This window comes from Centruroides vittatus, unplaced genomic scaffold (assembly GCF_030686945.1).
Source record: "Centruroides vittatus isolate TY-2023 unplaced genomic scaffold, ASM3068694v2 contig_12, whole genome shotgun sequence".
Classification (NCBI taxonomy): Eukaryota; Metazoa; Arthropoda; class Arachnida; order Scorpiones; family Buthidae; genus Centruroides; species Centruroides vittatus.
Genome location: NW_027120767.1, coordinates 225,634 through 239,371, shown reverse-complemented (window position 1 = coordinate 239,371; position 13,738 = coordinate 225,634). Strand labels below are relative to the sequence as shown.

Here is a 13,738-nt window from a genome sequence, read left to right as displayed (position 1 = left end):
GGGGGGCAGGACCTTGTGGCCCAGAGGTTGTTCAGGAGATCAAGGAGGACCGAGAGGCCCATATTAGGGAGGGTCTGTAGAGCTTGAGCATTCACACCGTCAGAGCCCGGAGTTGTGTTTCGAAGCCGGCGCAAAGCACGGCAAAGTTCGAGAAAGTGGAAGGGGGAATCGTTGCTCATAGGAGACCCTGACCGAGGTTCGTTGAGAAAGGCAAAAGTGCCTCTTGGACGAGCATGTCCAAAGAAGGATGCAAAGGCTTCTGCCTGCTGTATAGGACTGAGGCGAGTGTCCATCGTTTGAATTATATGTTGGGTGTCCGTGATCGTCGAAGGTGACCTCAACCGGCGGAAGATGCGGTAGAGCGTAGACTGGGAGGGGGAGAGGCACACAGACGACCCCACCACTCCCGGCGAGCCTGGCGGGTCTTCTGACGGAGTTTTGCCTATAATTGTTTGTATTTGTCCCACCACGAGTACGATGCACGCCTACAGGCAAGACGGAACGCACGACGTTTTTGCACTCTTATGTGGCTGCATTCTGGGGTCCACCACGGCGGTGTACCCGAGGAAGGAATAGAGCGAATTGTCGTGTTAGCGTTAATAGTATTGTGGATGTTATCGACGAAGGAGTAGTAAGAGGTGGGATGTGAATCCCTGGAGGTCCAAAGCTGATCAAGATTATTGGAGTATTGATTCCAATTTGTGGTACGATGAAGATGTGGGGCAGTCGTCGAGCTAAGGGTGCCCGGGAGAGATAGAGTGATAGAGATCGGGGCGTGGTCGCTAGTTAATGTATCAGCGCAAGGGCGCCACGAGGCAAAGCCCAATAGGTCCGGGGAGCAGAAGGTCAGGTCAATGGCCGATGAGCCGTTAAAATGGAAGTAAGTCGGCTCACCTGAATTCCAGCAGCATAAGTTTACTGATGGAAACCAATCGAATAGGATGCGGCCAGTACCGTCTGGGCGGCTGCACTCATTATCCCAATAAGGATGATGAGCGTTCCAGTCCCCACACACAATACGTGGGGAGTGGTCATCCCGCAAGAGGGAGTCCAGAGGGGTAGTTGGCTGGACGCCGTGTGGGGAATAAACGTTAAGAAGAGAGAGAGGGGGGCCTGTGAAACGTAAATCAGGGTCTCTTGGGATTCGATGCCTGTGAGCTTTGGATCAGGGGGCAAAAGGCGGGCGGGACACTGGTGAGCTACCACTGTTAAGAAACCCCCACCCTGGGCAGTGGTGCTGTCTTGACAAAACAGAGTAAAGCCTGGAATGGTAAAGACTACGTCTGGTGTTAACTATGTCTCCTGTATTAGGAGGACGTCTACGTTACGGAGCCACGACGACGCTAGAAGGAGGTCGCGTTTGGAATGAAGACCTCTCGCATTCCAGTACACCAAACGGAAGTAGTGCAAATCGCTAGAGAAATTAGACATTTTGGTTGGAGGTTGTGGACGGGCGGCGGCGAAGCTTAGCCTGCTCCGCTGGTGAGGCTGTGCAAGGGTCATCTAGTGGACTCATTCTCGTGGAGCACGTGAGATCCATATCCGAGGGCGGGCCATCGGAATCAGATGCCGCCGATGGTTCGGCAGGGCAAAATTTAAGGCTTTTCTTTTTCTTTGGAAGTTGGGCTGAGGTCAGAAGACCCGTTGGGTGGGAGGGACGTTTAGTTGTCGTGGGTGTGGCAGATTCCCTGTCTGGATTTAATTCACGTGTAGGCCGGTGGGAATCCTGGGATGAGTTAAACGAGACTGACTGGGTAATCATGCGAAGCTGGCTTAGTTCCGAGCGTAATGCCTCGACCACGGATTCAAACTGGGAAATGCGTTTTGACAAGGTCGAAATATCAGCTGTTTGCCCAGGTGTGAAGGGAATGGATCGCTTATCCCGCCGAGAGGGGTGGCGAGGGATCGTCTCTGGCGGGAGAGAACGAGGAATTGACACGACCTTAACGTATGTCGTTGGGGTTTCGCGTCCCTGTGAACGTTTCGCATCTAGATATGAACAGCGTTGGGTGATGCTAAGTTTCAGCAAGCGTGCCCCTCGTTGATAGGCCGGGCAGCGGGGAGAATTTGCTGTGTGATCCCCTCCTCAATTCACACAGCCGGCTGCTGTAGCAGTGCATTCAGCCGGGTCATGATCGGCCCCGCAAGTTATACATTTACGATTGCCACGGCACGTCTTGAACGCGTGACCGAAGTTTAAACAGCGGTCACACTGACGTGGGCGAGGAATGAACCGCTTGCAGCGGTAACGCTGGTAATAAATGGTGACAGACTCCAGTGGAGAGGCACTGGCTACTGAGAAATAAATGGTTGGACTAGGCACAACGATGTCTCCGTTCCGTCGCGTAAATCGGCGTACCTCTGTGACCGGGAGAGAGGAGGCCGAGAGGATATCGTAGATTTCCCTAACTGTAATAGAAGGGTCCACCCCACGTAGGAGATAGGCCGTAATGGCCAGTCCGGGGCCAAACGACCATGGACTGGAATCCCGGCTATGGCGGGAATGTTGAGGGCTGCCTCTGCGGCCTGATGGTCCCGGGTTTTGATAATGAGAAAGCCGCTTCGGGAGTAACGGACGTCTTGCAGCCTGTCCGATTGGGGAAAATGCAGTTTCAGAGCCACATGAAGATCGGCAGGCCGAAGGCGACGGAGTGGAATTTCTTCAATTCAGACAAGGGAAAAATAAATCGTAATTCTTCGGTAGGCAAGCTCACCGCCGATCCCGGCGCTGGCTGCTGACGGCTTCCGCGCGAGGGAGACGCCATCTTAGGGCCCGGAGGAGAATCCACTCCAGGAGAAAAATCCGAAAAGTAAAACTCCTACCTGGGCAAAGAAAGGACAGCAAAAAAGGCCGAAGACTATAAGGATTAAGGACTGTAGCACAGCCGATAGAAATGCTGGAAAACAAGTGGAAAATCGCTGGAAATCAAGGAGCGAGGAAAAACACACCAATATGGCGGTCGAATTTCGCGCCCTCCTAACGTCTATTTCTAGCGACAAATTACTTTATACCAACCATTTAATTAGCCATATTATAGCCCGATATTTAGGCGATCGTTTGGTTTTCTATTATATAATAATTAAATTATTATAATTTGAGAAATTTGCTTATAAAGTTATTCTATCCTGTTCATTGTAATTTAAAAATGAAAATATTCTTTAAGAAATTACGTAAATTATTTGCAAACGTAGTAAATGAAACTTATTATTATTATTATTATTATTAACAGAATTATTGAAAATAATTGAAGTTTAAACTGATTATAATAATGCGAATTTCATGGGAAACCGGCCTATATTCTAAGGAGAAACTAAAGGCCGGATGGCCGAGCGGTAAAGGTGGCAGCCTACCGCTCTGGGGAACCCGGGTTCGAATCCCGACGGGTCGAAAAATCCCCAGGAATTTTTCGGGGGGTGGTCCGTCCGGATATGTCGGGCCCCGTCCCTCACCAACCGGTCGCCCCATTGTGGGCCTGGCCGAACCCATAATGGCTTGCAAAAAGAGGCCCTCTTAATGCCCACAGGGCGGAAAGAGTTAAAAAAAAAAGGAGAAACTAAAAACAATGTTTCATGGGAATTTTGAATTGTGCAGTAATTAATTGTCCAATTCTGTTTTATGAGTATTTCTTTGTTCTGCTTATGTTAAAGTTAAAATATTTATCTAAATTTCACAGCGTACGGTAAAACCTGTCCAAAACGGAACCTAAATAAAAACAAACCGGTCTAAGGGAAAAACATTGTTTACAACGAAGAGCTTTTTCTGTTTTAAAACGGAAGCCTACCAAAGATTAATAAACCGAATAGCACGGTACCTAATAAATTTACCAGTTTGGTAAATTTATTAGGTACCGTGCGATTCGGTTTACATTTATTCGATCCACGAAAAAAGAACTGTGGAAGGAATGTTGGTAGGATTTACCACTTGTACTGAACACATACAAAATGGAATATTGAGCATCAGAACTACTTCCAGAAATTCAAGACATAAATTTAATAGCCTAACAAGAACAGTAAATTCAGTTGACTCTTAAACAATGTGGGTTTACTACTGTGTTACGGAAGTGTTTTTCATTCAGTAAGTTGTAAAATTGAGTGAAGAAAATAAATTACTCGTTCTTTTCTTTTATCAATATCTACGACAATATCTGGTAAGCAACATTCATTCTCGATTAATTATAAAAGAAATTAATAATGAATGCGAGTCTCTATTTCAATAGATTTTTCTAAATTCTCTATTTACATCGAAAGTTATATTCAACTCTCATCACAACTAGAGTTTATTCAATTAATTATCGTTCTCAAAATGTATATTATTCAGAAAGTATGAATTCTAATGTTAAATTTAACATGAAATTAAAAAATTGACTACCTTTCATTAAAACAGTCTTTCAATTAACCGCAATAATCATGAATAAACTGTATACATATATATTATAATCACAGCGAAGAATGATAGAATTAATGTATTCATTGATTTAAATAAATGTATTTCGTTTGGGTAACATAAATATAATCGTCTGCAACAAACAAAACAGAAATTCCGCAATTTATATGAACGAGACAAGTAATAATTTAATGTAAAAATCAAATTTCTTAGCCGAATTTTAACATTTCTGCGTATTTATCTAAGAAAACAAAAGAATGAAAAACACCATTCTTTTATTTTCTTTTCGAAGCAATTCAATCATCCCCAGAAAAAAGGGAATAATCATTTTTCATACAGTTATAACACTAGTATATCTTGGGTTTTAAATTTGTTGTTTACAGCTGACATTACAGAGCACTTAAATTATTTAAATAAAAAACTTTGAAGCAGAATGCAAACTATATTGCAATTATATGAACACTAGGCTTCTTTTGTTGAAAAAACTGATATTTTTATTATAGTAGTTTATTGTACTGTGTATTATTATAGTCATATAAATTTTTCTTAATATAGTTTCGCTAGTTTGATTTCAATGACATGCGGAGTGTCCGCTTTAAAAAAACTTATGTGGCACTCCGGTGTATTTAGGTTGCTGACCACTGCTCTATGCTGTGAAATTTGCATAGTGGATGAAATATTTTTTCATTTACCTCACTTGGGGACTTTACAGCTGGTTTAATTAGTCCACATTCATTTCCAGATCCCTCTGCATTTTCCATTCCTTATGATTCTAGTTTGCAGGTTGATGATGATTTCTCTTTTCTAAATTTTTATTTCATAGCTGAGGTGAGTAAATGCCTCCTCCTCATCTGATAATTTGTATGCCCATGCAAATGATAAGTCAGAAGTATTTTTCATTACGGATACCACTTGCTGCATTGTTTCACAGTGCACTATTTATTATAAAAATCTCAATTTGGCTATTTGCAACGTTACTTAAAATGAGCCATCATTCACAGTAAAAATTAAAATAACAACTAAACCCTCAATTTATCAACTTTAACATAATAAATAAAGTTTATCCTTAACACAAACTTATAGCAATGTCCTAAATTAAAAAATTGTAGTGGCAATACTGTAGTTCTCTCTTACTGCTCGATTCAATCGTTCTTGATACAAAACATATATATTTCATTGCAACTGCACTATAAATTAAGAAGACAAAATGATTAAAAAACTACTATCTGAAAATAATCAGCATTTTATTTGATTCATGATTGTGATGAAATTGCACATTTTGAGAATGAAATTATATACAGATATTTAAATATTACAAGTGTACATTATAATCCTTTTCTCATTTTGCTGTCCGGATTTCTTCTAGTTGTTTGCGATATTGCTCTGCTTCGTGTTCCTTCTGTTGGAGCTGGGTCTTGTATTTCTCCGCCTGTCTTCGAGCTTCGTCTAGTTCTCTCTGTAATTTTTCCTTTTCATTTTCAATATTATTCTAAAACAATTTAATACATAAGATAAGAATAATTGTTTTGATTCTAGTAAATGTAAATACAGGCATACCTCACTGATATGGTGAGTTGGATTCTGGACAACCATTGTAAAGCAAAGTGTAGCCTGTTTTTTACTTGCCAGTGTATATAAAAAAAGCCTAAGAACATATTTACACTAGCACTAGGCCTAAAAACACAATGCAAAAGCAAAAAATAGTCAAAAAATCCTGAAAACCCTAAGCCAGTGCCAGGCGAGTGGCAAAAGTAATAAATGTGAATTGCAAAGTGCTCTACAGTGAAGTGCCTTAAAGCAAGGTATGCCTGTACAGAGTAAAACTTTTTAAAATAACATTTGGAACATTTTTTAATGTGACATAACTGCAATAAGTGGACTACCAAATTAGGTAGAAAGAATTATTATATTACCATAGATGTCCTTCCGTATGTTTTTATTGAAGACTGTTGGGATCCTTTCCTAAGTCTCTTGGCAGGTGATTCTATACAGTTTCCTTCAGAGTTTCCTGTTAATGAGAGAAAAATTTATTAAAAGAAGACATAAAAACTATAAACATATTTTAGAATCAGTTTAATAATAATAAATACCTCTGTTTTGTGATCCACTCACAACCACTACAGATGATGGAGGAGAATTATTTATAATAGAAGGTAATTGACCTTGATCAGCTAATATAGTAATAACTTTCTACAAAAAAAAATCAAATAAAACAAATTAATTTATTTATTATAATTTAACTGTAAAGATAACGTTAGGACCACTAACTTACTTGATTTCCACTGGGCGAAACACTTTGTATACCATTGGAACCGAGAGAATTTTCCGTGTTTTGTGGAACTGATGAATTCTTCGCCAGATTCTGTTGTTCTTTCACCCATGTGAGTGCCAATCTTCCTGCCTCTGAAAACAAAAGTAATTAAAATTAACTGGATTCATTAAAATCTCTATATGGTTGAGAAAAAGGAAGTAATTGTATGAGAGTATAATGACTATATTACATTAACTGAAAATAAAATACTGTCCTAATTTCCAAAATTTTGCACCACTGAAAACTTGCATTTTCAAGTGAAACAGTTGGAATTACTTAAGTTTTTAATGTTCCAATGATTTACATCTCATTTTACTATTTGTAACAGAAAAATAAAATTTGAATTCATAAAAATTTCCCTATTATTGGCTATCATTGTGGCTTAGAGATGGCATGCAATCGCATACTTTACTGTATATTAGATGGCTATCTGACAGCACAGTATATGAAATAATACACGACAGAAACAGCAGTTAGAATTAGTGCTGCGTAAAGGGTAAGGGTGCATTTGATTAAATTGCAATTACATTAGTTTATAAAAACAGAATAATCTCACAACCAAGAAAAAACTGCTGTTGTGAAATGTATGAAAGGAAATACAAAAATCTTAGTTAATCATGTGTACATGAACAATTCCAGACAGCTGAGCAATATTATGGAACAAAAATGACTTTTGAGAATGCAGGAAAATGAAGAAGACTGTTAATGAGGAATTGAATGAGGTAATGTATGGTTTTTTTGTAGATATCAATCTTCTAACATTCCAATTTCTCTATCTATACTTCAGGAGAAGGCTCCGAAAGCAGCTTAGGAACTAAACATTTCCAACTTTAAAGCAAGCAGTGATGACTTCAAAAATTCATCCAACGTCATAATGCTTGTTCAAAATTCAATGTGGGGAAAGCAAAAATATCAATTTGCATCTTCCTCATACTTGATTATTAGTTGCCTTTTCCATTTAGAAACTACAAACATTATTGGCGATTACGATCCTAAATATGCAGTATTTAGAGCAGCGATTTTCAACCGGAGTGCCGTGAAAATTTTTGAAGGTTATTAAATATATTATTTTCGAAAGAAACCCAAAGAACAATAAATGTAAGTGTCAAAATTAAAACTACTTCAAATTAATTATTTATTATATCAATGAAAAACTTGTATAAACATATACATAATGTAGTAAAAAATATACTAGGTATAATACCAGGTTATTTCATTTAAAATGAAATTTTCTTTATATATATATAATTATAGATAAATTTTTCATTTAATCTAATGTATACTAAATACATTAGATTATCAAATTATTTTAACTTAAAAATAGTGAGATATTGAGCAGGTTTCTGGGTTGAAAAACACTGACTTAGAGTAAAACTTTGCTGACAAGAAAAGGCTTTGTTAAGCAGAATGAACATAGCAGTGGTAATAAACTTAAAAAATCCCACTACTGTACTTTTACGTTGCAGTGGTTTGGCAGAAAAGCTCATTCCATTTATTATTGGGAATGCTGCCAGACCTAGGGTTTTCAAGAATGTTAAGATATGTGGTATTAAATACAGTAATTGGTTGCATCATATTAACAGAAGAACGGTTTCTGCTATAATGGATTGTTTCTATGGCTTTTGGGAATAATACTGAATTTTTTTCTTTCCTGGTCACCATATGTAAAAGTAACACTACTATCAGTGAGATTCCCACAAATTGAAATGTTTGAATATATTAAAAAATACTGATTTTACATGAAAGTTTAAAAACTGTACTAAATATATACAAGACTATAGTGAATCTGAATCCCATAATTAATTAATTAAAAGTACAAGTGTATATTTGTTATACACAAATTATTAACTACACTACAGCAAAATCCCACACAAATTAAGGTATGACTGCGTATGTAAATAGAAACTTTGAAGAAATTACTACAAAATTATAAACTTTCATTCCACAGATCAAAACTGAAGTCCACATTTGGATAATCAGACTAAATTCTTTTACCTGTTAATGAAATAGTCTGTCCTCCTTCAATTGCCGAAGCAATAAGTGTGGAATTATCATTGGGGAACATAGTTATACCATGTGTTTCTAACCATTGCAAGGCCTCTGTGGTAGCAGATGCTAAAATGGAAAAATAAAAAAGTTATAACAAAACTAAGATATTAAAATAATAGTTACAATTACTTCAAAAATAAAAAGTCTGCATGTGAATTATCTAATATATGATATTTAAAAATATTTATTCAGTGAAAAATAATTTACTTTGTTGCTATAAGACGACCTCGCATATAGAACAAGGTGTGACTTTAAAGATGAAAATAAAAAAAATTAGATTTATTAATACAATTCTAATTTTTTGTTGTTTAATCGCAAATAAAATATCAAATGCATATAAATGTACATATTGTCCCGCAAAAATTACTGGAATTTTAAACTTTCAGGAATAATCTTGTAAAATTGACAACATAATTTGTTCATGTAAAGCCGGACAATGGGGAACTTTGTTTTGCCAATTCTTAACAGTCAAATCCATTCTCCGTCGATTATGGGTTTCTCCGAATTTTGATTTCCGAATAATCATCTGTTTTCACGTGGGAATAGATTAAAACTTATATCGGGCTCCCGTGTGATTTTGGAATTCAATTCAAAAGCTTTGCTTTTCCTATTGCTGTTCATCTTTACTCCTGGCAATACACAAGAACGATTCAAACAACTAAGATAAAATATTTTTGTTTTTAAACACAAGCGGATGGGCATCTGGTAAAAAATTTCAATACACCGTTCACAAAAATTATTGCAAAAATGCAAAGAATCCTTCCCTCGCATGTATAGGACGTTAAGATGAGATAAGGACCTAGATTTTCAAAGCAGTAAAAGATGAATAAAAACCTCATCTTACATGCAAGTAAATATGGTATATGAAATTCCATATTCAATTATTGTGGATGTCAATTTTCGTATTAATTGTAAAAATATACGCAATTTGCCAACCTAAAGTTAAAAATTCTTAAAGATATGCAATATAAATTTTGTAAACATTATTTATTTGAATTTTTTAAAGATATTTATTATGCATGATAATCAATCAATTTATTAATTCCTTTAAAGGTTTAGAACCCCCTGAAATGGAGGGGTATTATGCATGATAAAACAATATTAAATATTATATGTTATCCACACAAATAATACAATAAACAGTAACATTAATTAAAACTTATTTAAAAAACTCCATTAATACTTCTATTACATGTGTAAATTATTTCTCATCAAATCATTTATTTGTGATATCATTAGTTTAAAAAGTAAATTTCTGTACGAAAACTGAAATTTCATCACATTAGCTCACATAAAAGGCAATTTTTCCCCTTTCAAAACTTTTGTGCCTGTCAACTGAAAATCCTAGCATATTGAAACCAACCAGTGGCAACCGAAATTGTCAGTGTTCTCTACAACAAATACAGATAACTATTTTTATCTTTGTTTTAAAGATATATGGTAATGTCACGTATCACTGAATGATGCAATGGCTGTACTAATTTTAATATGAAGATTTATTTCAAAATAATTTTCTCGGCTGTTAAAAAGTGTTTTATAACAAAATTTCATATATTATTACTTATTATAACAGAAACCCTACCCCAAACTGGATGTATATAATACTACAATGCTTCCAAATGTAAAATCCAGTTAGAAAAACAAAAAGATTCAATGAAAAACAAACATTTTCAACCTTTACAAAGGCCATCCTCGGGTTCTACTATTAGAATGCAAACCGAACAAAAACGGGAATTTGAATAATGTTCATATACAACAAACATTATTTAAATTTCTGTTTTTATTCGATTTGAATTCTACCAACAGAACATGGCGGTGGCCTTTGTAAAGGTTGAAAACGTTTGTTCTTCGTTGAATGTTTTCGTCCTTCTAACTAAATTTTAGGTTTGGGCGTATTGTAGTATTAGTTACTATAAAATGTCAAAAAGCTTATGTTTGAGGGTATGAGTTTTATAAAAAAAATTGTAAATGTTGACAATGAGTAAAATCATTAATTTTGACCTCTCTCAAGATAGAGAGATTCAAGTCTCATATCTTCCCACCCCCTCAATCTTTAAATGAAACAGACACAAACACACACATCTATGGAATTTCCCCTTTTTGGTTTCAGCGGGTCTCAAAATGTGGAGATTTGCATAAAGCTTAGAGAATCAAATTTGACACAATTCCAATAGTTTCCCTTGTTATGCACATGTAACAGCCAGGAAAGTAAAAATCTTCAATTACAACAAAAGCTTTTGTATATTTGATACCCCTACTTAAATCATAAATATAAATTTTTGTTATCTGAAGTATTCAGTATACTTTATGTTTGTTTTATTTATGCTTATCATTTGTAATAGAATAAAAAAGTGTAATTATTCTGTTTGAAAAATATGAAATGCATAACCTTTATAAAGAGTGAACTGTTCAAAATTTTAGATATTATAACTTATAAACAGGAATAAGTTACATTAGAAATATTTCTTAATTATTTATATTTCTTTGGGGATATTTTGCTACCACTTAATTATATTTATGACCATATATAAATATTAAAATTTTTAAATTCCACTTAAACATTCAAATAAAAAGATCATATTCAAATATCTTGTTTCAATTTAAGGAAATTTGAAAAATGTTCACTTTTCTTAAGTATTGTTGGTTTTTAATCAAAGTTAAACAACAGTGGAAAATTAATTTTTAAAAAAATTTGACTGTAGATTACACAATTACAGGAGCGCAAAAAACAATTACAACAAATAAATATAATTTTATTGTTCAATGCACACTTCACTTTAAAAATAAAACATATAATAAAGAACAAAAGGAATTTGTTGGAAAGTTTATAAAATTAAAACAATATTCTCAAGCAATATAAAATAACAATATAGATAAAAATGAAAACAATGCATTTAGAAATAAAATGTATTCATAATTACTGTTTAATTTTTTTCATTCTTTTCCTGACTTGTTTAATTGCTTTAGTTATAACTTTCTGCAAAATTAAAGAGACAAGTTGAACGAAGAACTTAAACTCGGAACACATCATTTAATAGCAATAATTTTGCTGTTGTTAAATATTGCATAAAAATAAGAAAATAACAGCTACATTTTATGTAAGAAAAATGAAAAAATTCATTCTGGGATTAAACATGCTTAATAATATAATTTTTTACTTTTGTATTTCAGGTTGTACATACTAATTTTGAACATTATCATCTAAATATATAAAATTACTTGTCCTGACTGAGTGATTGACTGATTCATCATTGCCCAGAGCAAACTGCTGAATCTAGAGGTGAAATTTGGTACACAGTTAGTGTGCGTTTCCATGACGTACCCTAAGAAGGAATTTTTCGAAATTCCCCCGCAGGAGAGAGAGGGAGAGCATTAAGGCTTAACATGAAGAATGGCTTCTACTGTACTATTTTAGATGCAATTTTTTGTTTTTAACTGTGTTCAGTCTTTATTGAGTACTTAGGTGTATTAAATTGATAACATTTCAGACATTGTTATAGGGTATTTTTATATATTTTGATTTTTTAGCCAAATGTTCAAACCGTTTCAATATACAATAACAAATTCAAATTTAATTTGATTATAGAACGATTGTAAATGTTCCAGAAAATTGATCAAATTGAAAACAGTTCATTTGATTCTTAGCAATTCTCATCATTCTCAGCGGTAGGTGTTATATAACAATTACTATGGTTGTCGAAATACTGAATATAAATGGTGTTTGCTTGCAAAATCCATGCGGGTGAAGTTACAGGTAACAGCTAGTTAATCTATAATTGAAAGATGCATAAACCATGTGAGTTATCAGAATATTAAGAGAAAATAATAATTCTCCAGTTACAATGCTGTCTAGTATTTAAAAAAAAAAGTATCTTTAATCAGTAAAAATGTTAAAACTGCTTTTGAAAACATGGGTTATTTTTAGAAATTAATATACATCTATATAGATTATATAATAATATACTGTTTTAAATATTTTTAAAAATAGGAGAAACTATAGATGTCTTTGTTATGTCTTTTTGCACACCTAGGAAACAAAACTGTCTTTTACCAGTGAAGTCGACCTTTCATTAGAGGCTACTCATCTGCCATAATATGCAAAATGAACAATTAAAAAGCGTTCCAGGATTATGACACATTAATTAAAATAATAAAATTATATTAATTAACACATTAGCCAGGACGGCATTAATATTTAAATTTCCTTCTATATTTTTAAATATTAATGTTGTCCTGGCCAATGTGTTAAATAATATGCTGTGTTGAACTATTTCACATCCATACGTTATAAAGGATATTATATTTAATTTTAATGATACAATTCTGAGAAGAAATTATTGGTTAAGCCAGGTTAAGCCAATTTGTTACTGCTTTTTTACGAGCTTTTCTACAATATTTCTAGGAAAAATGCTATTATTAGCTGAAGCAATACTATTTTAATCATATAATAAGGAAATTAATTTGACTAAACAGTTTACTTGATAACTAGCTATACATTATCAACAATTACTGAAGGGAATAATTCTATTTAATTTGTTCCAATCAATCCACCATATTACCACAACTAAGACTGCTCATAACATTTTTTGAATTTATGTAGTATTGTAAAGTACATTATTTACAGTTGATTACATTGTATTGAAACATCACAACTAGCTATGGAAGGATTAAATATACCAATCATCTAGGCATACAACATTTTATCACACTATTTAAATATCTATCTATGAATGACATACAAAACTACACCAGTATCAGCTCATTTTTGATACATAAATTAATGATAATGAGTTGTATTTAATTATGATATATAGAAACATACAACAAACGAAACTGAATATCATAAGCAAATACACCAACTGCCGTAAATGATTGAGCTAAATATAGATTATGATGATATTTCATTTTATTTAATGTATATATGATAGAATGACATGTACTGTATGGTGGAACCTCGCTTAACAAGCATAATTCGTTCTAGAATCTTACTCATA

The 13,738-nt window shown here is 34.4% G+C and overlaps 1 protein-coding gene across 5 annotated transcripts in view; it reads right to left on the bottom strand.

The window, feature by feature from the left end:
- Positions 1-5,611: 5,611 nt before the first annotated feature.
- Atac3 (Ada2a-containing complex component 3) overlaps positions 5,612-13,738 on the bottom strand; it is a 52,826-nt gene continuing 44,699 nt past the window's right edge. For 3 of the 5 annotated variants that reach the window (XM_067279939.1, XM_067279930.1, XM_067279948.1), the window contains exons 7-11: positions 8,691-8,810; positions 6,657-6,787; positions 6,475-6,574; positions 6,298-6,392; positions 5,612-5,873 (exon numbers count right to left, since the gene is read on the bottom strand). In XM_067279939.1, coding sequence (XP_067136040.1) covers positions 5,724-5,873; positions 6,298-6,392; positions 6,475-6,574; positions 6,657-6,787; positions 8,691-8,810 — 596 coding nt within the window. In that variant the 3' untranslated portion in view covers positions 5,612-5,723. The remainder of the gene's footprint in view (positions 5,874-6,297; positions 6,393-6,474; positions 6,575-6,656; positions 6,788-8,690; positions 8,811-13,738) is intronic. The other 2 variants (XM_067279958.1, XM_067279965.1) reach the window with 2 other exon arrangements.